Source organism: Mugil cephalus, chromosome 13 (genome assembly GCF_022458985.1).
Source record: "Mugil cephalus isolate CIBA_MC_2020 chromosome 13, CIBA_Mcephalus_1.1, whole genome shotgun sequence".
NCBI lineage: Eukaryota > Metazoa > Chordata > Actinopteri > Mugiliformes > Mugilidae > Mugil > Mugil cephalus.
Window position 1 is genome coordinate 19,039,232 of NC_061782.1, and position 25,508 is coordinate 19,064,739.

At 43.4% G+C, this 25,508-nt stretch overlaps 3 protein-coding genes across 12 annotated transcripts in view; 2 read left to right on the top strand and 1 right to left on the bottom strand.

Moving 5' to 3' along the window:
- cep170aa (centrosomal protein 170Aa) overlaps positions 1-20,240 on the top strand; it is a 38,378-nt gene extending 18,138 nt beyond the window's left edge. The window contains exons 6-23 of one of the 10 annotated variants that reach the window (XM_047603183.1): positions 64-122; positions 227-452; positions 1,848-1,985; positions 4,705-4,884; positions 5,205-5,510; positions 9,488-9,862; positions 10,059-10,348; positions 11,880-11,972; positions 12,677-12,788; positions 12,905-14,479; positions 14,685-14,735; positions 15,549-15,822; positions 15,968-16,148; positions 16,614-16,781; positions 16,901-16,989; positions 17,093-17,186; positions 17,298-17,349; positions 17,640-20,240. In XM_047603183.1, coding sequence (XP_047459139.1) covers positions 64-122; positions 227-452; positions 1,848-1,985; positions 4,705-4,884; positions 5,205-5,510; positions 9,488-9,862; positions 10,059-10,348; positions 11,880-11,972; positions 12,677-12,788; positions 12,905-14,479; positions 14,685-14,735; positions 15,549-15,822; positions 15,968-16,148; positions 16,614-16,781; positions 16,901-16,989; positions 17,093-17,186; positions 17,298-17,349; positions 17,640-17,968 — 4,592 coding nt within the window. In that variant the 3' untranslated portion in view covers positions 17,969-20,240. Of the gene's footprint in view, positions 1-63; positions 123-226; positions 453-1,847; positions 1,986-4,704; positions 4,885-5,204; positions 5,511-9,487; positions 9,863-10,058; positions 10,349-11,879; positions 11,973-12,676; positions 12,789-12,904; positions 14,480-14,684; positions 14,736-15,548; positions 15,823-15,967; positions 16,200-16,613; positions 16,782-16,900; positions 16,990-17,092; positions 17,187-17,297; positions 17,350-17,639 lie in introns of all 10 variants that reach the window. The other 9 variants (XM_047603179.1, XM_047603181.1, XM_047603184.1 and 6 more) reach the window with 9 other exon arrangements.
- A 795-nt stretch (positions 20,241-21,035) lies between these two features.
- hint1 (histidine triad nucleotide binding protein 1) lies at positions 21,036-22,559 on the bottom strand. The gene is made up of 3 exons (XM_047604051.1): positions 22,391-22,559; positions 21,517-21,621; positions 21,036-21,360 (listed from the first exon to the last, which is right to left on the bottom strand). Exons 1-3 carry the CDS (start codon positions 22,499-22,501, stop codon positions 21,196-21,198), a joined length of 381 nt encoding a protein of 126 aa, XP_047460007.1. The 5' UTR covers positions 22,502-22,559; the 3' UTR covers positions 21,036-21,195.
- Positions 22,560-22,575: 16 nt separating this feature from the next.
- Positions 22,576-24,521, top strand: lyrm7 (LYR motif containing 7). The gene is made up of 5 exons (XM_047604052.1): positions 22,576-22,657; positions 22,854-22,926; positions 23,029-23,099; positions 23,808-23,889; positions 24,024-24,521. The coding sequence occupies exons 1-5, from the start codon at positions 22,640-22,642 to the stop codon at positions 24,086-24,088; spliced, it is 309 nt and encodes a 102-aa protein (XP_047460008.1). The 5' UTR covers positions 22,576-22,639; the 3' UTR covers positions 24,089-24,521.
- Positions 24,522-25,508: the final 987 nt, after the last annotated feature.

Sequence of the window (25,508 nt, forward strand, 5' to 3'; positions counted from 1 at the left end):
GAGCTTAAAAAAAAATGGGTAGTTTTCTTTTAGTTGTGTCTGTGTTTCCTTAACCTGTTTCACATACCAACCTGTTTACCGTGGTGAGAGGAGAGCTCACTGTACCAGAGGAGGCTCTAAAGGTGAGAACGCATCACCTGTGTCCTGTCAGCAATAACCATAACAGTCATGTTATACTACTGATATCTCTACTCCATCTGTTTTTCAATTTCTTCTTTCCCCTCAGCATGAGAAGTTCACCAGTGGCCTCCAGCTCAGCAAGAAGCCGTCCAGTGGTGAAACCACTACCACAACGACCAGGTCTCCCTCTAAGACCCCAACAAAGACGCTGAAGTCCCCCAGTGGCGGCACCGCGAAACCAGGGGAGAGCAGGGTAGCAGATGGCCTCAGTTCATCCAAAGAGCCATCAGCGAAACCCATGGAGGCACACAAAATAGAGGAGAGGATGGCAGGTAAGAGACAGGACAGTGAAATAAATACAAGGAAATCATTTCACTTAAATATACAAATAATACCTTCTATAATAATAATAATACCTTCTAGAGAAACTATTATATTATCATCGTAAACTAATTTAATGCACCCTAGAACAAAATGCTTGTCTGTCTAACACAGACTTTTTTTTTTTTACTGTGATTAATCATTGTGGGTGGATTCCTGATTTTTTTTTTTTTTTTTCCAGACAAAATATTGTGAAATAAATGGGGTGGGGTTTTAACTCAGACCAGTAGGGGGTGAACATGGCCACCAAGTCGACGTCAACCACCACGCTTGCATGCACACACTGTTTTATCGTGAAGGCAGTTTAGTTCTGAGGACGTCCCTAATAACATCACTTGCCAGACTGAGGTACTAGCAGGGGTCCTGGTTAATCTCCAGATGTTAAAACAAGGCCACACAAGCCTTGTGATTTCAGATTAAGTGGTAACAGAGTCACAGTGCGTGCATGATACAAACCAATAGCACTCATTTTATTGTATGATTCACAAATGCATGCGCACAGACATGCACATAAATTTACGTAGCTAACAAGTAACTCTGCACATGTAGGGCTTCAGTAGACCCCATCTGCCACTTGTTTTTTAATGATTTTCTTTCTGTGGTTCTGAGGGTGTAATCCTGGAGCGTTAGTGCTGTAGTACCAGGCCTCACCCAGATATTAGACCTCATAGTAAACATACATTCAGTAGCTTTTATATAGAAAGGAACCACTTCCTGCATGTAATTTGGTACAGAGCATCTATAATTATCTGAATATACTGTGAATAAAGTTACACAGCTCTGGAAAAGGGGTGAATAAAAGAAGAGACGGAAACAGTAGAAAGTAATCCTCTGACATAAAGATACAACATTTCTCAGACTTTTTCTGCAGGTTGTGTTTCCTCTGCCTCCTTTACCCAGTTTAGAAAATAAGTTGCCACAGGACAGCTTGTCCAATGTGAGCTTTTTTTCTGGTGAGGACAGAGAAGTAAACGGAAAGTCCCTTTCATTTACACCGCTTGTAAGAGAGAGGGGCATGATACAGGGAGTGTTTACGTGTGTGTGTGTGTGTGTGTGTGTGTGTGTGTGTGTGTGTGTCCATCCTGCTGGCTAAGGCTCTGAAAATAGGTCAGTGGTGCAAGACCCAGCCAGAGTGGAATTAACTCACAAATACGCACACACACACACACACACACACATACACACAAAGAGCAGCTGGGTTCACTTTGTGGCTCCATGATTCAGTGAACTGTTTATCAAGACAATACCCGAGTATGTAAAGTCCATAATAAACACTTAACTTGACAGACCACAACGACTTTTGGCAAGGCTTTGTTGAAATGTGTCGGTGGGTGCGTCCTCCCCAGGCGATGTCGCAGCGCTGCCTCGCGGGACCCCCCTGTATGGCCAGCCGTCTTGGTGGGGGGATGGGGACGCAGACGATGAAAACTCCTTCAAACAAGAAACCAAGTCATCCACGAAAAAACATGACGGCTCTGTTTCAGGTAGGAACCTGTGACATTTCCGGTGATTTTCTCTACCATCGCACACATCATCATCTCATTTCTGTTGCTAAAATCTAAATACAGTCACAGGCAGTCATATAGTTTCAGATGATGCCATTTATTTATTTTAAGTACATGAAGGTTATGTTCCTCAATATTTGTTTAAAATATCAGAGAGCTGTTGATTCAACTGTGTTGTCATTTTGAAGGTTGTGGTTTGTAGTACTGTTGAATGATATTGAATCATGCAGTGGAGTATTTTGTTTCTCAGTAGTAATGTCTCCTATTTTCACATCACAAATGGTGATGCCAGGCTAAACTGTGTGTTTGCGTTTGCCACATCCAACCGCACACAAAGGCTTTTTTCAGAGCTTGTATGTATGACTGTTGCCCACTGGACACTGTGTCTGTATAGTGACCGTTGGACTGGGGGGATCCTGTTAACTGCTGGCGGATAGTCGGAGTAACAGGATTAGGGGCTACAGCTCAGTGATAAAAAATCAGTCTGTGCCAGGCTGGTTTAGTGAGGACCAGTGTTGTTGGAAGTGGTAGGGGGAGGTTAACCACACACAAACACTGGAGCAGACTGAAGAGTCCTCAAATCTCCCACCACATCTGGGTAGACGGCCCGGCAGCATCTTCACTGGCTGAAAAAAGGAAGACTTTTTTAAGGCCTTTTTAACAACATTAGTTATTAGAAATTCTTTCTGCTGCTGTAACATGCATCATCACTTCGTGGATTATTGCAAAATATTTTTCGGTTGAAGTGAGATGAGAAAAGACTGTGAGTGTTGAGTAAATCTGTGCAAGAGTAGAAGGGTGAGACCCTAAAATCCTTCCAGAAACAACAGGAGAATGGGGCTGTCTACTTCAGTCATGGAAGTGGGTGAGTGAAAGGCAGTTTGCTCATTTGTATCATTGGATCATTGTTGTGAAATTGGTTTTGTTTTGTGAATCACTGTTCTCCACTGCTAATGCAGAGTGCTTATGTAGGTAATGCGGGCGTCAGCATTTAAACCGCATCTTATCAATGTACATATTTTGAAAGCAGTGTTTTTCCAATAAACTGTTCACATAACATAAAGCAGCGGAGAGGAAGTGAAAGAAAGAGAGAAAGGTTTAGGCTGGGAAGCGATTCTGTTTGCATGTGCATGTCAGTTAAGTTTAGTGTGTGACCTTTTATTTCTCCCAGTGAATAGGCTGTGTTGTCGGAGCCACCGACCCCCCCTCCTTATGTATTGTCACTCAACCTGATTGGGTTACGCCATTGCACCAGCTCCCCCTTTCCTCCCAACACACACACTCACACACACATTCATACAAACACACCACTCTCTACACTGCAGCAGCTAATTCCCTGGTAACTATTGCTCTAAAATCCATATATACTTTAGCTAATGGAGCTGTTAAAGCGCTTTTAATTTAAGTCAGTTTTGTATTAGTCTGACATCCATTTAACTTGCACTTGTACTTATTGTTTGCTCTTTCAGAACGTATTTGGTCAGCTAACTCTGTATCTCTTAACTGTGTTAAAGGTAACACAAGTGTCTCGGCAGGTTAAATGTTGGTTGTTGTGTTAAGTTTTTCCACTGTTATAAGTTAGTCACATCTTACAGTAAATGCTTTTTTATGTGTGGAATGATATCATGAAACTGTAGTTTCATTTCCCTTTTAATCTTTGTATGGAGCCTAATAAAACACAAAGACTAAAGATGATTCTGTAATCATCTGTTTCAAGTTTATGACAGGAGGTACCTGAGCTATTCACTGTTTTGTCTTTGTATAAAGGATATAACTCTTTATTAGAAAAGATTAAGGTAGGTGATTCCCACATGAGGCATGTGGATGGTGTTGACATATTCACACTTACTTATGTGAGATAGAGGAAGTTTAGTCACTTTCAATATTCATAATTTCCAAGAAGTACTTGATGAGTATATTAGAAGGTACAGATAGAAATGTGAACACTGTTAAAAACTGGATCTTTTATTTGACTTTTTAAATTCAGATATTGTGTTTTGGATGCTTTTGTCTTTTGAGCAGTCAAGCAGCGCAAATGACTGCATCACATCTTAAAAATATATGTTGTGATATTGTTCTGAAAAGACCGTTTCTGTTTCTTTTTGACGATTGCCATATGTTCCTGCATTTGCTCCCCAACATGAAGCAGATGGCCCCTCTAATTTCTGAGAGTATCGTTTGTCATATTCAGATTGCACAGAGGATCTGTTTGTTAATATGAACAGATGAGAAAATAAGTGCTCCATATTGTCCGTGCCCCAGAGCAGGTTTTACAGGGCAGTACCGGCAGTTCTTGTATAGAGCCACAGAGAAAGAAAAATGCAAACAGAACATACATGTGCATCTTCCATGAACATTACTGATGAACTAATCCAGAGTGAACTGACCCATATGGGGTCTAACACGACTACCATAATTTTGACTTTAATTATTTTTGATCACAACTTAGAGTATTCATCTGGAGCTTTGGGATGTTAGGTCATTAAACTAATGTCTAAATAATAGGGATACCACCAAGTAAGTTAAATTACACAGTAAGGGGAGTCATATTGTTTTTTTACACTGGTCATACAGATCTGTTAAATAACCCAGTGGAATTCAGGAAGCTTTAACCATTTTTTTAAAATCACATAAACATTCAAATTAATGCCATTAATCTTAGAAATATTTGTTTTTGGACTCTGCTTTCCAAACTCAGACAGCAAAGAGGCGCGTCGAGCGGAGCGGGCTAAAGAGGACGGCCTTCATGCGTCCGCTGCCCACGATTCCAGTTACTTTGAGATCCCGACCAAGGAGGGTCACATGGCCAATAACGGCATTCATGAGATTCCCACCAAAGACACGGAGGGCGCTGCCACCGACAGTCACGTCACTACAGGTGAAATGGATCATTTATTTTACTTATTCTGGTTTATTTGTGAATAAAATCGTATCTTTAAAAGCCAAAGTGGGTGTCGCCATGTTGGCCTTAATGAGAAATCCTTTATGGCACGAAGAAACAAAACGAGAAGAGACCACTGCAGCTCTGTTTTAGTCAGTGGGCTAAACTAAATAACAGATGCATACAGTGTTTTTGTGTATTCGGTTATAGCAGGACATGTCATGTGTCCAGTCCAGTGTGTTAAAAGTGCTTCAGTTAGCAACCTTATATTTAGCACGATCTGACACAACAATAAAACTGCAATGTTTTCTCCACAGCTCAAGGTCACGCCTCCTTCACCATAGAGTTTGACAACACTTCTCCCGGGAAAGTCACCATTAAAGACCACGTGTCAAAGTTCACACCCGACCACCAGAGATCTCGCTCCAAGAAGAGCGGAGCAGGAAGCGGAGGCGGCGGAGGAAGGGACCTTAGCACGCTACAAGCTGCCATGATGGCATCCGAGAGCAAGGTGGCCGACTGGCTGGCACAGAACGACCCCACTCTGGTGCGGAGCGAGTCAACGGAGGACGACAGTAAGAGCATCAAGAGTGACGTGCCGGTCCATCTGAAACGACTGAAAGGTGGAGGCAGCTTTTCTCTTTTACATTTGTGTCTGCAGCTTGTGATTTTGTCGCACTTCGCTCTGGTCGTTTATTTTCTCTCACAGCACACTGGCTGCCAAAATAATCCTTCTGTGAGATTTTTCAACTTAACATTATCCCAACATTACACTATAAAACACACTGTCTCAATTTTCCATTTGTCTCTTGCTATGCTACAAGAGCATTATGTTGAGTCTTTGCCAGAGATTGTTGGCAGTGGTAACCAAGCGGGGGGATTAGCAAATGGCAGACAGAAACATTTAACCCTAGTCTACTGTTCTGAGAGCAGACGACGAGGCTTTGCATGAGTATTGTAGTATTACCTCCACATCGATTTTCAATTTTTCACCATTTACAGAAATATTAACCACTGACGAGCACAGTCTACATGCAGTAAATGCTACTTCATTGCACTTAATGTCTGACTCCAGGAGCATTAGATGTTGTCAGCATGGGACCTACAGGAAATTCTCTCTGTTTATCTCTACGGGCTTGTTGCTATGTATCATTGGTCTAAGGCTTGAGAATGCCACGACTGTAAATTTCTTGCACCTATGTGTTTCTTTGTTCCCTTTACCTGCATGCAGCCAATTGCTGAGTAGGCTCCTGCTGGCAGTCTAGGCGAGGCTTTGCTCGCTCTCCAGTAAAAAGAGCCAAGGTCTGATGGGATGCTAGGCAATTGAAGACTACACGCTGGTCATGAGCGAATTAAATGGAGGCCAATTTATGACGCTGTGAGTGTGTTAGGGGGCTAGGTTAACCGTAAGGGCTGATTGAAATGAAGCTCTGAGGCAGACGCGAATGGCAGGGAGGCTCATTTATTAGATGGAGTTAGCACAACATGCATGTCAACTGGCTGAGAGAATACTCAGGGATGATTATCTTGTTGACTGATTGACAGTTTGTAAACACTGCAGTCTTTCTAGCCAACGATAAAACATGAGAAAATTAAGTATATTAATGAGAAACAGAGAAAAGAAGGAGTGAAAGGATGGGAAGGACAAGAAGGACAAGCTTGAGAAAAAGGTAGGTGAAAGCTGTGTCGATGTTGGTGATGTGTGAAAAGCTGGGGAGATGCATGAGAGGGTGAAGAAGCTTGAAAAACTTGTCTGTAGAACTCAGCTGTATTTGCAGCAATAGCAGCAAAAAGAAGAGAGAGAAAGGCAGAGAGAGGCTTGTTGTCTTGACTGCGGTAGAAGCAGAGAGGGGAGGTGGCAAAGGAAGGGAGCAGTTTTTGGCAGATAGTTGTTATAGTAACAGTGATGCACATGATGGGAGGGAAAGAGAAAATTCAATTTACAAAGGGCAAAAATGAAAAACGCTTTCCGTTGCTGGCGGTCCGTGAAGCATGGTCCGTGAAGCATGTGGGTCCGTGTGGCTGAAACTCGCCACGTCTGTGTTTGCTGTGTGCGCACGTTTGAATCATGCTCAGCGCTGATCCGCAGGCAAGCAGTGCAGCGTGTGTGAGATGTGCTAAGGGTGTGTCGTAGAGGTGCTCGGCAGAGAAAGCGGCAGAGGCAGCTGGGGCGAAGCTTTTCATTTCTAATTGTCAAGGTGAGTCTTTTCTCTTCTTGCTGCAGGGAACCAGGCACAGGATGCAGCTTCGTACTGTTAGATGTGTGGAAAATGAACTGCCACGTGTTCGTCACTGTCACGTCTGGAAATTTGTGCGTTTCCAGCAAAATGTTATTCTCGGCAGCGTAGGAATTTAAATGCGTGATTTGCAGTGTTTCTGGGATTATGTATGTGATTTTAATTAATCACGAGTTCTTCAGGTAGAGCTGCTTAGCAGATAATCAAGGCTTGAACATTCAGTCGTCTGTGTGTGTTGTGTTGTATTGTGCATGGTGGGCACGCATCAATTAAGTGCATGCTTGTGACGGGTGCTCCATTGTGAGTGGGAGTGTGTGTGCATCCAGAGGCAGAGGCCGGCTCCACTGTGAGTCATGGTGGGGCGAGCGGGACACATCACCGGACTCTCACAGACATCTCTGTTCTCCTCCGACCCTGCCAAGGGCTTCTTTGTCTGGGGCACACAGCATGAAAGACCTGCCTCTCTCTGTGGGTGCTTATCTGCTCATCTGCTCAGGCTGCTGTAACACTGCTACTTTTTTTTTCTCATTCCCTTTATGCTGTATTTTTAATGAAAAGTGTGCATTAACAGGCAGTGATAAAAGTTGAAGGACGTGGGTGGCGGAATTTAACAAAGTAGCTGCAAACTCTGAAAAAACACTCTACTCTCTCTTGTAGAATCTGTTCTTTAATGGCTACTCCGTCAATTTAACGTTGCTCTTTCCATAAAGGTGGATGACTTCGATATTATAGGCTGAGATGAGATACACTCACCTGCAAATACATTTACAAGTACACTAATGAAAACGAGTGCATTCTGATATGGCTCTGCTGCCCAGTTAGATCAGTTTTTAGAGCATGGTGCTAATGAGGCCAAGGTTGTGGGTTTCTGTCCTGTACTGGCCAAATTACATAGGGGGCTGTGGCGGTTTGAGAAGCAACTTTGGAACTGAAGGGCCACAAGTTCAACCCCAAACTTATACTATATTATTATACTATATTATCATTGCAAGCAAGCAAGCTTCCACAGACTGACATTATACAAGTGCTTTTTACACTGTAGGTTGTACTTACAGGAACATCTGTGCTTGTTTAAAATTTATTACCCACATGGATAGTGATAGATGGATAGATCAGTGGATAGATACAGGGTTTGGGTTTTTGTACTCTGTGACTGGAGGGAAAAAGAGCCTGAAACTCAACCATGTGGTCAAAAACAACATGCCAACATACAGACATTGCATTTTACAATTACTTTTTGTTGTGAAGCAATCAAAAGGTGTAGACTGTAGACCCCAGAGCAGTGCTATATCTAATATATATATATAATTTCATGTTGTAATTTCTTCTAGAACATGTATTATGTTGGAGAAAGTATATGAATTAAATATAGTCGTACAATAGTTCATGTAGTTTTCCGGTGGTCATCTACAGCAGCAGTCATGCAGTGTTTCTTCCCCTGATTTGCTGACTGTTAACTGCCTGGTTGGGCCTGACTGGTTAACTGAGTGAGTGGCTGTCAACTCTAATGACAATATACTATATCCTGATCCTTCTTCAGTCTCTTTTTTTTTTTCTTTGCTCCCTCTTAATCCCATTCCTTTGCTTTTCTTTTCCGGCCTCCTCTTCTCCCACTTCCCCCATCCCTGCTTAGCCTCCCCTTTTCTTTCCCTTTTCTCCTTCAGCTCCCCCCTCCTTCTCCATCCCATACAACCTTTCCCCGCACACAGACAGTCAGTGGTCTGCCTCCCCCTCCACGTTTTCCTCCTCCCCTCCCCCTTGGCTCTCTTGCTGCCAGTGAAGTAGGCAGGGCTAGTAGTTGTGTGGGTGGCATGTCTGGATTAGCGTGGCACACTGTCTGTCATCGCACAGCGCCGAGAGGACATGCTGATTCAACCCAGACTTGATCAAAATGTAGGAAATGCAGTGATGTGGTAGGTAAATTGGCCTTTGTTAAGATATAGTCTGCTTTTGGATGATGAGATTGAAGCCACAGCTGAAAGTTTATGGGTGGCTTTTAGCTGTAATGGTTAGAAAACATTTGTTTCTTATTGCGGTGTCCACAATGGACGTGCTTTCAGGTGGATGTGGTTCTGCGTGTGGTTTCTTAATTGAAGTGCACTGAAGTGCAGTCTGAACAGGCTCACATACTGTTGTTTTGCACAGTACAGCTGTGTAGTTCAGTATCGATATCAAGTAAAAAAGTAATTATCTGTTGCTATGCACGTTATGATAGCAATTTAATTATGTTGGCTTATCTGGTGGATTTAGTTTACTGCTTCGGTTCGATTGTAAATTGTAAATTATAAATATTAGATGTCTCTATGTGACGTCACAGAAATGTTCTTTTATTAAACTGACCGGATTTCTCTTCTGTGTCCCAGTAGGCAGCAAACATGAGGATGGCACCCAGAGCGACTCAGAGAATGGACTAGGCCTGCGTTTTGCCAACCGCCGCCATGCACTCGAGGAGCGCCTAAAAGCAGCGCACGGCCACGCAGGAGGAGGAGCGGGAGGAGCGGGAGGAGCAGGAGGGGGCAACGTAACGGTGAGCGGGACCAAAACAACTGGCAGCCGCACCGCCTTCATGATCGAGTTCTACGACGAGGAAAACCCTCGCAAGCGTCGGTCCTATTCGTTCTCCCAGACTGCACCCCTGCTGGGGGGAGGAGCTGGTGGGGAGGGTCTTTGTCCTCAGCCTCCTTCTCATCCCAAGGTGTTTAGCATCTCCACCTCAGCCACCACAGCCTCCGACTCAGGTATTTAATGTCTGTATACACTATGTCTATGAGAATCTTAGTGCTTCCTAAAGTAAATGTCAAGTTAAGAGCTGGGCCCTTTAAGGTTTATGTGGGAGTAATTTAATTAGAAGTGCACCGCAGAGACACCGCTCTCAGAGAGCACATAGAGACCTCCTGTGTGAAATGTGTTTCCCACTCTTTATGTCCCTTCCAGGTAAGGTCCCAGCTCCAATACCAGCCACCGTGACTGCAGGCGCCCCGACAGCTGCCCGCGTGCTCCTGAAGCAGAGGTCAGAGGATCCGAGTATCGGCCGGAGCTCGGCCAGTACCGGGCTGGCGACAGGAAGCCCCACGAGCCCCAGCGAGGACGCCTCGGTTGTGGGCAGAGGGGCAGGGACAGCTGGAGGGGAGGCGGAGGACGACCACAGCGATAAAGGGACCTACACCATCGAACTGGAGAACAGGAACCCTGAGGAAGAGGAGGCCAGGCGCATGATAGACAAGGTGGGAGTGGACCAGAGATGTTTCCAGAAACCCCTCATCTTTCCCACCTACCTTTCTGCTTCAGTTTCAATCCAGTTTCTGCAGTTCAGATAATAAATAACAGCTAGGAATCAGAGAGTTAATCACTTTTTTGTATAAATGTATATATAAACATACATATAAGCTGAACAGTCCAGTTGCCTTTGTTGCCATGATCTGGATGACTGACACACAAAAGCGTCAGTGGATAGAAATTCGTTAGAATACATTACAGTAGCTTGCAACTTTAAAATTGGATTATTAAAAGGTCTGTTGTTTCTTCTTTACTCTTGTTTATATTATTCTGTCCCCTTTAATCACCTCAGAAACTTCATAAAAACAAAGTACGTTCTATGGCAAATTGTGACCATTAAAGCAGAAGACAAAAATGACACAAGCATATTTTAAATTTGCCTATCAGTAAATCTAAAAGAGGCCAAACACAAACAGAGCAGAACAAGGTTAACAGTCTGTTTATTACCTGCTTCGCTGGCACTTTTAGGGTTAGCGAGTCCTTTGAGACTTCTCAGGGTTGTTCCCACTAAAACAAACCTATCATCCTTCCATTGCCTTGCTTGACCACCACTCATCCTCTCTGTCCCACTGGTGAACCTAATGCTTCTGTAATAGCCCGGAGAGACTTGCTCCATCAAGCGCTGTCCTGTTTTATTAAAGCAATGCTCCAGGGAGGCTGAAAAACTGCCATCAATTTTTCTTCTGCTGCCCCTGTCTTGTGGCGTAGTGCTCTTTCATGGTCACAGAAAACATATCTGAAAGGCGCTAAGCAATACACTTAGAGAGGAGTAGTTCTTTGTGGGATTTACGGTGGAATTTACTGGCAGAGGCTAAAAATATTTTAAAAAACTAACATTTCTTTTGACCAGTAGAGTAAGAATTAAAAAGCCCTCCCTCTGTACTGTCTGATTAGACGTAAGTCCACTGGGCTTTTTAATTGTCACCTACCAGATTTGAAAAGGTATCATTTACATTTATTTTTAGGCACTTAGGTTGTTGCAATTGGTTTATTACCCAGACATAATTTAAACTTTACTTAATGACATCTTACACTGACACATGCCCCTTCAAGTGCTGTATGCAGGTGTTATCTCGGTAGCAGCAGTGATATAATTAACGGGGTGTATTTCTAGTCCTGCGTTCATCCGAGTGTGTTACGCTCAAAACTGGAAGTGTTGTTATGCTAATTCCTGTAATTAGCTGACACACTAATTGGCACACTGCTCACAGTCTATCCGCTCTCGCCCTCTTCGCCTTTTGTAAATACTGTGTGTATGTGTGGGTGATGCATGTTTGTTGCCATGGTAGTCAACCAACTCGTGCAGATCTGATCTTTAATTCAGTAGGGTCTTCGTCTGTTTGTCCAGGTCACTTCAATACATAGACTGATGTGGTTCTTATATGTTTATGTGACTTACAGACAAATTAGATACAATACACACATAATGTTCTCATTTGAACTGAGCAAACTTGAACAAAATGTCCTTCTTACTTGTAGGTGTTTGGTGTGCAGCAGAACACAGACCCCTCTATTCTGTCAGAACTGCAAGGAGAAGGAAAAGGAAAGGAAACAGGAGAGACTGGGAAAGAGGTAGAAAACTTTGTCTTTCTATGTTTCTTTCTTCATTTGTATGTCCCTATATCTTCACGTATGCACAAGTAGTCAGTTGTTGGACTATTAATGTTACAGACAGTGACTAATTTTTCGTTGAATACGTTTTGATTAGGAAAGCACCATGTTTCATTGGTACTCCCAGTCCAGTATTCGTGGCTGATGTTGTAATGTGAGTCACAGTTACTCCTGTAGCTTGACCACTCTTCTGCTGTGGGAGTAGGCGAGTCCTCCCAGAGATGACCTAGATCATACTAAGATGAGGAGAAGCATTCTCTGCCCTCCAGGCAATTTCACAAGAGGAAGGAAAGAGTGTGTATTAGCACTGACAGCGTTTCTGTCATTTCTTTTATACAGTTTAGATACTGTATATCTTTTTCCAAGTGAAATGAGGAGCAGTTGCTTTTCTTAAATCTTTCTTTTAAAGTGGTGGCTGTCTCCAGTGCGGGTGATTTGTTCATGTCTACTATTGTAAAAAAAAAAAAGAGCAGGACACAAGCAGCTTCATGTTTATTTTGATTTTATCACCTCCTTTACCCCCATTATTGCAACTCATGTCTTTTTTTTTTTGTTTTTACATATTTTTAGATTCTCATGACCTGCTCTCTATGTTTTGTGAAACACAGTTTTCTCAACCCTGTTTTCGTCTCTTGTTGTTGCTCCTCATTCACGTGTCGTCTCAGGCTCTTCCTGGTGACTGGGTATCTCAGTGGGCTAGTCTAGCTGCCAATCACACCAGGACAGATCCAGAGGGTTCGGGAGCAGAGACAGCTGCATTTCTGCTCAAAGAGAGAGGTATGTACAGTCACTTCAATCTTTAATTTTCCTTTAAATGGAATAAGAAAGTCTAAAGCAGCAATAATTGAAAGCTCTTAAATATCAGTCTGAGTTCTGTGGGTTTTCTGTTGTAGGAATTGATGCCTTTGAGTCTGGTGCGTCTAGAGGTGAATCGCCCTCCAGCCTGACCGATCGCAAGCGCCGGACCCTCCCCCAGCTCCCTGTCGATGACCCCCGAGCTAAATCCAGTACCAAACCTCTGAGGTCTGAGATAGGGGAGAAACAGGACACTGAACCTCAGGAGAAGGAGAACAAGGGAGACGGGGAGTCCCCGACTCCCATGGACGACAGCGTCATGACCAGTAAACGGAAACAAAGCTCCACATCCTCTCCATCCAAGGCTCCTCTCAGGACCTCCGGCAGCACTGAGCGGAGAAAGAGGTCAGAGGAGAGGAAAGGAGGAGGAGGCGGCGCCGCAGCAGAAGGAGGAGAGAAGTCTGGGAAGCCTCTAGTCCGCCAGGGTAGCTTCACCATTGAGAAGCCCAGCGGTAATGTCCCTGCAGAGCTCATCCCACGCATCAACAGAGGAAGCAATGGGCGCGAACGCAGTGACTCTGTGGGGAGCATGGACACTGCTACACTCCTGAAGGACACCGAAGCGGTCATGGCTTTCCTGGAGGCCAAGCTTAGGGATGAAAACAAACTAGACCAGAAAAGCAGTAAAACTGGCATCACGAATCAGGGTTCTGGCCTCCCCCCTCGGACTGACTCCATCTCTCCTGAGTCAGATGTGGACACGGCCAGCACTGCTAGTCACGTGACCGGAGAAGCAGAGAGGAAAACAGCAGCTAGGGACGTACAAAAACGCCGTTCTCTCAGCAGCATGCACCGGGAGAAGAGCAACATGAGCACCGCTTCCAAGGGCAGCGTCACGAACGCCAGCGCCCGGGAACGCTTGGAGAGGAAGACTAAAAGCAGAACAACGGAGTCAACGACCCGGACTGATGCACGTCGTTCCGTTCAGCCTTCCTCTGCCTCCTCCAGAGCACGGCAGCCCTCTCTGGATCTCACCGATGATGACCAGACCTCTTCCTTCCCCATTTCTGATATTCTCTCCTCAGACCAGGAAACCTACTCTGGACCTTTGGGGCACTCTGGACACGGACGTGGCTCAGACGACGTCCTCCTTTCCAAACTTGACAGCAGGTCCACCAAAACTTCCAACAGTAGTTCCTCAAAAACCAGTCGCAATCTCCAGGCAGCCACAGCCTCCTCCCTGAGCAAGCAGGCCTCGCTGCCTCAGCCGCGACCCACAAGGGCCTCCCTTCTCCGCCGCGCGCGACTAGGAGACACGTCCGACACAGATCTAGCCGACGCAGACAGGGTTTCTGTGGCTTCCGAGGTGTCCACCACCAGCTCCACATCTAAGCCGCCATCCGGTCGGAAGGGAATGTCACGGCTGGACCTGCTGGCTCAGCCACGAAGGACCCGCCTGGGCTCCATCTCTGCGCGCAGTGACTCCGAGTGCACAGTGACCCGAAGCTCCACCTCTTCATCCCGCCTGTCAGCGGAGACCGCTCTCCGCCTGGGCCTCCGCTCGTCGACGCCCACGGAGAACAGGATGACGCCCAGGATGAGAGCCAACAGCGTGTCCAAACTGAACGAGACCAAGTCTAAGACCACAACGTCTGGATACTGTTCCCCCACAGGTGAGCACAGCAGCTTTAAGTCTAATGTCGACTTGTTACAGACTGATTTTAGAAACAAGAAATGGAGGAAAATCAGTATTCTCAGTTAAGCTTTTAAAGTTTGTTCATTTTGATCAAGTCAAAAGATTCCACATCGTTGCATATCTCATGTGTCAACGTTTCCTCTGTGTTGTGATGAACTTGTGCGTTGGTTTTCATCGTCCAGAGAGCTCTCAGCCTGAACCTGCAGGTGATGATGCAGAAGAAGAGCTGATGGGTACTGTACCAGAACCACAGAGCGTAACTAGACCGCTTGTGTGTAGTGTGTGTGTCAGACCTGGGTCATAGAAATAGAAACTGCAGCCAAGCTCATCAGATTTACAGCCTCGTTTAACACGATGATGCTATTAGGTATAAATAGAAAATACGTGTTGCTGTCAATTTGATTTGAACATTTGCAATGAATTTCCAGTTTGGTTTGGAATATTTTGAAGATATAAATTCAAATTCTAGTTTTAGCTGAATTAATATGACCCAGCTCTAGCATATGTTGCATTAACTCTGCGTCTCCTCCCTTAAGTCCATAGAGTAATGCTGTAATGATGACCCAGATGCTCTACTCAAACTCTTATTGCTGCCAAAACATTTTACACTGGAGCTCAAGCCCCAGCAGGAAATGTTTTTGGAGTTGTGCGCCACCTTGTGGAGATACAAATTGTCTCCGCTGCGTCCCATTTTACCATGATGAGGCTGATAGAGCACAGTGTTGTCTCATCATGGTGCAGTTACGTTATTGCAGCTGCTGTGTTTCCATTTTAAGGCAGATTAACATACAGTTTCATGGCTCCATCTAGATTTGTGTAGGTTGTCTGGTCGGGAGCTTTTAGGAACTAAGGTAGAACTTGTTTTTCTTTTGCCTGTTGCCCAAAAATACAGATTTACTACCAGCCTTTGCACGACAAAGCTGGAGGCTGTCTCAGTAACAAAGCTTTTCATGTCCTCAAGCTCATTAACTCCATGAATAACACACGTTCTAGAGTAACGATAACATTGTCTGAACATTGTCATTCCTCTTCCTCTGCCATCACAGTGTCCAGCAGCAGCAGATGGAGGCGTCTGCCCCCGGAGTACGGCTCCACCTCGGAGGAAGAGTTCGGCTCCAACCGTAATTCCCCGAAACACGGAGGGCGCTCTCACGTGCGGCCTCACCACCTCGTCCCGCACCGCAACGCCAGACTCAGCACCACCGCGAGCCCGGGCCCCGGTGCGGCGACAGGTCCGGGTGGAGTGGGAATCAAGCACCGCATGAAGGAGCAGGAGGAGTACATCAGAGACTGGACAGCACACAGCGAGGAGATAGCCAGGTATTGATCTACACTGATCTGTGTAGGACTGATTCACTTATTCATATTGAAATACATACTTTAATTCATCTATTGATGGTGTATGCATGTTGCATGTGTCCATGTCTTTCCTGAGTCCTAAAGCGCCCTGTCTGATGGTTAACAGGTTATTCCCCTGTGTGCGCAGGATCAGCCAGGACCTGGCTAAGGACTTGGCCATCTTGGCGCGCGAGATCCACGACGTGGCTGGCGAGATTGACTCCGTCAGCTCGTCCGGCACCGCGCCCAGCACCACCGTCAGCACCGCTGCAACCACCCCGGGATCGGCCATCGACACCCGGGAAGAGGTAGGCTCTGCACGACCCACGCAGCCGGACATACAGGAGAGCATGAAAAAGGTGCCAGTTTTTCTTCTTCTATTATTGCCTTTCTGCGTTCGCTTCCATCGCCATTCCTCCTGTGTTGCTTCAGTAAAAATGGCTACCTCTCTGTTGCTTTGTATCGTTCATCTTTTTTGAGAGGTATTCCTTTATTTCTTTCCCATCTGCTCCACTTTTGTTCCTTTATTTGTTTATTGTAACTTTTGCCATGCAAAGGATTAACTGACTTAATATATTGAAATCTGACTTTCGTTGTTGAACAATAAAGCTGCATTTGTGCTTAACTCTCTGTGGTGGAGCTGCAAATTCATTCATTTCCCACAAATATATATAAAATTTGTTTAACTCTATTAAATAAAACTGGAGTAATACTGTGGACACTTTTTGGAATTTAAATTTTTCTCTTTTACATCTCTCCTTGTGTTTTCCCAGCTGGTAGATCGGGTGTTTGACGAGAGCCTCAACTTCAGGAAGATCCCACCTGTGATTTCAGCCAATAAGGCACCAGAGATCAACGGTAAGCCAGTGGAGCTCCGCCCCCGCGCGCCCGACAGCCTGGAACCCCGAGCTTTGAGGAGACGAACCTGGAACCGAGAAGAGGTGAGAGGCAAACCAGAGCGCTTAACATCAAAGGCATATGAGGGTGAAGTGTCTCAAAGAACAAATGAACTTCTCATCATAATGCGTCAGAGTTAATTTCTTGTCCTGTTTGTATTCAGGCGGTGTTGGACAGCCTGCTGCTCCACTCAGTTTCTCAGCTGTCCAGCAAGATCAGACACTCTGTGGACAAGACGGCAGGAAAAATCAGGTGACGTTATAGTCTCATTCTTCCCTCGCGGTTCTGTTGCATGCCTTTGTGTTGGAAAGTCAGCTATGAATACTGATGTGTCCTGTTGTGTGCTGCTTTTCAGGATTTTGTTTAAGGATAAGGACAGGAACTGGGACGAAATTGAGAATAAACTGCGTTCGGAGAGTGACATACCACTCCTTAAAACCTCCAACAAGGTACGGAAACCCATCTGGCTCAATTATACATAGTGACTAGAGAACATTTCTGTATATTTATAGTATATCTGGAGGTAATTGTTTTGTTTTTACTTTTCTTCCTTTTTGCAGGAATTCTCATCTATTCTCCTTGAACTGAAGAGGGTTGAAAAGCAGCTTCAAGGTAAACTTGAAGATATACCTCTGATTTCATTAGAAGTATGAAATTACACGATCTACAAGTGCACAATACGTGACTGACCTGAATAGTTAGTGACTGACTTTGCATCAAATCCTAAATATTTATAGAAAATATAAATGGAAGGGCTATTACGTAGGACTTAAGAGTACGACTTACTTGACTGACACTGTAAACTTCAGTTGATCTGCCTCGTCAGTGCTGTGTTCAGGTGACCTTTAATGCAGACAGAGATCACAGCTGCTCATGCATCGATTCTCTTGTTTCTGTCTCAGTGATCAATGTGATGGTCGACCCAGATGGGACTCTAGACGCCCTGGCCAGCCTCGGCCTGACCAGCCCCACCACCCCCACCAAGCCCCAAACCGCCAAAACAACTTCCCCGTCTGCCACCAGTCCCGCGTCAGCGCCTCCTGCCAAAGAATCTCTCCCCGAGATCCTCCCTGGTCCTGGATGTTCATCCGCCTCTGCCAGGGTTCAGACTTCCTCTGTTAGCACAGAGGAACATGCAAGAGATACCAGCACAGGAATGGGGCTAACAGGAGTCGGACTGCCCTTCAGCCGCATGCGGCCCAGCGGAGAGGAGGCCATTGCACAGAAGTGAGAAGGAGGTTCATGTGAATAGAAGTCTGCATTGGAGCAAGTAGCTGATGGTCAGTGTTCATGACAACTGAGAAGATGTAGAAAAGTGGACATTCTGCTTAGTAAACCACTCTAGTATTCACACAAACATCCTTTGGAAAAAAAAAAATGTCTCTTTGGAAGTCGCTTCAGCCTTGACCTATATTCCCCAACTAATCCATCATGGACAGAAACTGACCTGAAAGATTTGAATGGACTGACAATTATATTTCAACTTTTAACCGCTCATGCAAACTGGCCAGCGTAACCTCTCTACCAGGCTGCTCTCTCAGTGGACACATCTCTGTGGTTGTACAGTCTCTTCCAGTCCTCTTGCCTTCGCCATGTGTCTGGACCCTTTCTACGCTAAGGACATGCCTTAAAACACGCCCTCGATAGTAGCAGCTTAACCCCCCCTCGTCCTCTCAGATAAATATACAAGACAACCTGTAAGACTTTAACACAGTCATTTCAGACTAACAGAATGCAATGTAAAAAACAAATATCTATTTACATTAAACACACTGCAATAATTTATCAGCTGTATTAGCAAGAATATTTCTGCAGCCTTAATTAACCACTCTGACGAAACTGAATAGACACGCTTTATGGCAACTGTTACAGTTATTTCACAAATCAAGCAGAGTTACAGATGTTTTATACACTTCAGGATTGCAACTGTCCATCGAGCCATTTCTCAAACTTATATGTAGAGCCTCCCCATCTGTTTCACCCTCTCCTTCCCCTCCTTTCTCTCCCAGTAGCTAAACACGAAAACACGTAGTCGTCACCGCAGTAGCATGTTCGGGACAGAGCTGCAAGTTGATGTCTGTGTTGTTCTTACTAATAACGAATGGCAGCCTTTGGGAGACCAATGATTAATAATCACTTACCAAAGTTAACGTCTTTCTTGATATAGTCATTTTCAAACAGTAGAGCCATCTTGAAATTCACCTTGTTGTGCAAAAGCGGTTCATCCTCCTCTGCAGTTCGCCTGTTTCTCTGAATGTCAACAAGTCAAAGACTCCAGAAGCTTATTTATTTTAACGAAACACTATTTTACTCATTGCTGATAGATTTTATTTGGCCCATACGACAAAGCCTACAAGAATCTGTGCCCTTATTTTTTTGCTACAGCACTACGTCCACTCAAGTGTCCTATGATTTCCAATTGGCTTCTTTTCTACTTTTTCCAGTCACAGGTGACGTGACGTCTTTTTACAACGTGTCAAAGTGTTTTAACTAAATATTTTATAGTATTTAGATACCGGTATTGTACTTTTTGATGCTTTGTCCTCTTTGTTTTCTCGTCACTAACCAGTGTGAGTACACGCAGAACATGAGCATGATCAAGCTGCTGGAAATGGTTTTAATTAACGTGCTAAAAAGAACACAAGTGACTCCCTAGAAGGCCTTTTGTGATTTAAAACGGAGAATCAGTGTGTTGAAATAAGCTCCCCTTCTATTCTACTTTGCTTTTAATGCTTCGTATCGGTGTACATACAGAAGGAATGCAGCATACTGGTACAGTAGCACTGCAGACAGTATAATTAACTACATATTCATCGCTGCTTTTGTAGTTACTTTATGGGGACTAACCATTTTCTGATTCTGCTTCATCTGTGTTCTAGAGTAAGATAACGGCAGTGTATTAGTACTTAGATGCTCTAGTGAATTTAGGTACCAGGATACATGTTCATTTCATTCTCTCTTTACTGTACTGTACAATGGTTTTCAAAGCCTCCAAGTGCCCATTTTGACAATAGAAGGGCATAGGTTAAAAAAAAGTCGAAAAAAATGTGTAGTTGGCTAAAAAAACAAAACAAACAAAAAAAAGATTTCTCTTATTTTGCACATTGCATTGATTTTTTTTTTTAAATGCAAAAAGAGTGCAAGGCTGCATTTAATGAGTGATATCGCCTAGTTTGATATCAGAATTGACTGCCTTGCATGTCTGGATCTCTTTTGTCTGTACAAAGCATCTAATTGTGTTTTTTTTTTTTTCTTTCCCCATTTTTATCAGAAAAAAAGAAAAATGAAGTGAGGGGACTGTGAATGCTAGGTACATGTTTGTTTTTTAAATTCTACATGTGTCATATGAACCGTGTTTTTTGTATTTTTTTTCTTGTTATTTTTGTAAAGAAAAGCAGTTTTATTTATTTTTTGTTTTCGTTTTAATATTATGTGGATGTTTCATTTTATATTTGTTCAACTATTTGCATTGATTCCTACTGTTAATAAAACAGAGCCATTCACGTTTCTCTTCATTTGCACTTGACTCCAATGAAACAAACATTCCCCCTATAAAACAATATACTGCGTAGAATCTACACTGATCAGGCATAACATTATAACCACCTTCCTAATATTGTGTAGGTTTACCTTGTGCCTTCAAAACAGTTGTGACTCATCAGGGAATGGACATGAGTGTGAGTGGTAGGGAGTTGGAGACATTTGTCTCAGTGAGGGACAGCAGGACACTAGGTAAACTGCTCTCCATCATGGACCATCCATCTCATCCACTACACCAAACACTAGAGACTCAGAGAAGCTCATTCTCCAGCTCTGCTGCCATAGTGAACGCTACAGAACTTCTTTTATTCCCTACCTGCTCTATCCAGCTGTATAACAGCTCATCTTTTTGTAACAACTATCCCTTGTGGATCATTAAAGTCTGTTTAAGTCTAAGTCTAATCAGACCAGGTACACAGTGACATCATTCTATATTCAGACGTGAACTTCTATCATTTACTAGTTGATAGATCTGTCCTTTCTCAAGGGTACGAATATAATGAAGCAACTGAAAATGTGAATAACGCAGCTATTCATTGTTTTGAGCTCTGTTAGACATATGTATGAACCACACCAACTTAAGTGGTCTAATGTGATTTAAATAAGGTGAGGGCCTACACGAGAACTTATCGATGATGGTGGCAGTTCTTAGAGATAAACCAATCCTTTCCAACTGTATTGGGACAAAACTTTTGTCTCAAAAAAGCATTTTGTATATTCTAAAACATGCGTTTAAGGAATAACGACAAACAAGAGTCTCAACTGTTGTGAACTTTATTACCACAGATGAACTCCAAGGTTTTGTTTTGACTCTTGTCACACATGACAAATGAATTTAGCATAGATTTAACAGTACAGGATATCAGATTTGAGACGTGAACACGTATGGCAGGTCGGACTGTGCAGGAAGACAAGAGGTTAGCCGGGGGGCCAGCCCATACAGCGTCCACCGAGGACGTGGATGTGGATGTGGTAGACAGACTGGCCTCCATCAGGTCCGTCGTTGACGACGATTCTGTATCCTTTAGACAGGCCTGCATCTTGAGCGACCTTTTTTGCGACGATCATCATGTGGCCCAACAACTAAAAGGCAGGGAGAATTAATTAATTAATGACGAGGTGAAAATAAGTTGGCATGCAGGCTCAGGAAGTGTCTGCAAATGGTTCCCTCTAGTGGTCACACACAAAAAAAGCTATTGGGAAAATAGATGAATAGAAATATCCTCCAACGATACTTACTGCAGCATCGCTTTCCTCGGCCTGTGACAGCTGAATAATTGGCTTTTTAGGGACGACTAGGATGTGAGTAGGAGCTTGTGGCGAAATGTCAGGGAAGGCCACACACTGAAATACAAAATGAGAATAAGAATTAGACTGTGCAGCAGCATCTGTATAATATAATGTAACACATATGAATGGTGAAAGCAGTTGCGGCGTGGTGAGTTCACGACACGTAGGAAAGAGTACGTTTCTGATGCAACTGAAACCATTTCATTTGTCTGTAAACAAATGACAGTTTGCCTCTGAGGCCAGGTCAAGGATCTTTATCTGCACTGTGTTGTGTTTGTTTTTGCAATTATAACTGAGGGCACAAGAGGTCCGTGCCAATGCACGAACACAATGTAGTAAATCCAGTTTAACATTCGGTGCAGTGAATGTCTGGGAGTTGCCTTTCTGTCTCTCTAATTGTTGTACACTCAAAGATTGCAGGTATAATTCAGCGTCACACTTTTAACTCATTTTTATTATTCACTCAACATCGGCTTTTTAACAATGATCTGATAGCTGCAGGCAGATATGAAGACAGTGTAACGTTAGACGCCAAGTGGCAGCAAGTGTGCACAAGAGCCTGCCAATAATATTTCATTTCACTGCTTGTTCTGACTTAATGAATAGTTTATACAGTTTGCATAAACGCTACTTTGTCGCAGTCCCAACGCGTCGCATTAAACTGGTTTATGCTGACACACCGTCTTCACGTATCACAGATATACTAGCATTTCCAAATATAACAGTTTCTAGAAAACTAGCGCGGAGCTAACATTTCGTGCTGCTGCGCAGAGCTTCCCCTGGAACATAAATGCAGCCGTAAGCGGAAACACCCATTGCATACCTGATCATCTTCATAGATGAAGTTGACAGGAATCTCTTTGCGGACTATTTTTCCAAATATCGTGTCTCCACCCGGCTGGGCGACTTGCGCCTTAGCCGTTTCGTCAGCCATGTTGGGATGAACAGCAGACTGCGGAAGGTCTGCGGCTGCGTCGCCTTCGGTTCTTTCTGGTAGGTGAAACAAAGCTGAATGCTGATTGGTTCTCGCGGTTACGTCACACCAAATGCCGGAAGTTAACAAGGAGTCAACATGGGGTCTCGTTTGAAGGTGATGCTGGGTTATGAGCATGTTTTTTAAATTATTATCATAAATAACGTGGATACTAGTATGTTTTCTTTACGTACATTCAGCTGAATTGCATGATGTATGAAGTGAAGCGCGAACGTTGTACGAAATTGTTAATATACGACTCATGGAGCTGCTAGGTTTCTGTACTTGCTAAAAGCTATTTGTATAAACGCAGGTCCTAGAAGTGTTTAAAAGGCTCCACAGAACAAGGATGACGGTATTCAAGGATGATAACAGAGCGCTGACAGGTGAGGCACTTATCAGAAGACTGTCTAGTACTGTATCTTGTACTGATGGATGATGTGTACAAATCAAGCAGTAGATAATTACAACTCATTTCTTCCACAAAGCTGCAAGATTAAAAATCAACGAGGAGTTCCGAAAAAACAAACATGAAACGTCAGAAGAAAACATTCAGCAGGTACCATTTCAATTTCATATCCAGCGTTATTGCTTTGCCATTTCAGATGAATGTAACGTGTCATCAGTCATCAGGTACAGAGTGTGTTGTGTACTGACATTGAAATAAGAATGTATATAAGCCTTGGTATTCTGTCATTAATCTGGAGTTGGGTGGGTTTCTGAAGAAACTAAGTAATTAACATGTTTCCATTTCAGATACTTGTGGGAATTATTAATATCTTGATTGCCTTTAGCACCTAATAGATTGTCCAACTCGTTTTGTACGTTCATACTGGTGCACAGTAAGAGTCCCAATAAGCACACAGCACAATTCACACCTTATGTAAGATGGTGTTTAAGAGTCACTCTCTCGCAAAATAGTTAATTAAATAGATAGAAAGTTGTTACACCAGCTTGTCAGACATCATTAACTGTGACATTATTCTGAAGTGTCTATCAACAGCAACACGTTAGATATATGGTTAAGGTGTAAAATGTTAGATGAGCTGATGGCTGACTGGCTGTGGTGCTTACCACGTGGCCTAAAATGCCCTCAACATAAACAGGACAGGATCTCTGCTGCTGATTGCACCAGAACACACATTTCTAGAGGGTTATAAGTGATGATTGAGAAAGATTTGTTGTATAAGAGTTTATGTAGTATTTATTTTTTTTAAGAATGTCCTGCTGTAATCTGTGTGTGTTTCCGTTATCTGTCTTTTTACAGATGATCAAAATGGGCTCAGATGTAGAAACCATTCTTCGGCAGAATGTGCTACAATTGGAACACGTAGGAGAAAACAAACTCTGTATGATATGTTTTTATTCTCTTGACAATTTCTTAAAATTTAGTATCCATGTGAAAACAATTTGTACGTGTAAAGAACACTGGAAATAATAATCTGACATGTATTTTTCTCTCTCACACTCTCTGTTTCTACAGTGCTTCGACCCAGAGAGAGTCTACTACTAGAAAACGTACCCTATTGTGACCAACCCAGGAAATAGCCATGATACACCATCTCATTTTATCCTGTTCATCAGGAAAACTCATACATATGATTTGATCAACCATCATACTGCGATTTAAAGCATTCATTAACACAGCACAGATGTTTCAGATGCAAAAAAGCTTCAATAAATCTGAGCTGTAAACTTCATGCTGTAATTTCCTGTACATTATTTTTTGTTGACATGTTCTGTAATAATTAATGCAATTTGTTTTCTGTCTACATTTTGAGTCATACTTGATTCAACCTAAGGAATCGCAATATTTCACTTATGAAATAAATATTTTTGATTCACAGAGAGTATTCTTTGAAAGTCCCATACTGAATCTGCTGTCAAGCTCACTGATCATATTCTAATAGCTTGATATGTTGCATTTGCCCATGAGTGTGAAATGTATCAATAATAAAGTTGTGACTCTTCACAGGTTAAATGGTAAGATTTGTTTTATCAAAGACATTTGTCATACAACAGATTGTGGATACATGGCAGTTACATGGAAATGTATTTTTTCTGAGTCATATTTTTCATGTAAATATTTTTTATGCTTCCTCCACATTAAGACTAAAATATATCTGACAGGATAGAGTTGGTAATGTTACTAAAGATTTCAACTGATATCCATTTCATGACCACAAATGCTATTGGTACATGGTTATTATGTAATTTATTTTGAAATAAGATAGATAGGTAGCCGTTTTATTCATGCCAAACTGGGAAATTTCACAGTTGCAGTAGCAATGTACAGGCACTCAACACCATACGTACTATATAACAGGAAAACACGATATACTATATACACGATATTTAAAGAATTATTAAAATAAGAGAACTGAAATATATGAATATATGAGTGTTATCTGTCACATACTGATGAGGAGTTGAACATGCGTATGGCTTGAGGCAGGAAAGATTTCCTGGAGCGTTCCTTGAGACAATGGAGTTGTCTTAGTCCCTTGGAGAATGAGCTCTGTTGTCTGTCTATCATCTGGTGGAGAGGGTGGTCGGGGTTATCCATGATTGATAACAGTTTGTTAAGTGTCCTCCTCCCCACCACCACCCCAGAAGCCTTCCTGATCAGTTTATTCAGTCTATTGGCGTCACTGGCTGCAGTGCTGTTCCTCCAGCAGACCAAAGCGGAGAAAAGGGCGCTGGCCACAACAGACTGGTAGAAGATCTCCAGCATCTTACTGCACACACTGAAGGAGCTCAGCTTCCTCAGGAAGTAGAGTCTGCTGCAGCCCTTCTTGTACGCAGCCGTACAGTTGGTCCTCCAGTTCGGTCTGTTATCGATGGTCATTCCCAGGTATCTGTACTCCTCCACCACTTCCATGTCCCTACCAAGGATGCTGAGCAGCTGAGAGCAGCTTTCTCTTGAAGTCCATCACCATGTCTTTGGTCTTGTCCGTGGCTTCCAGCC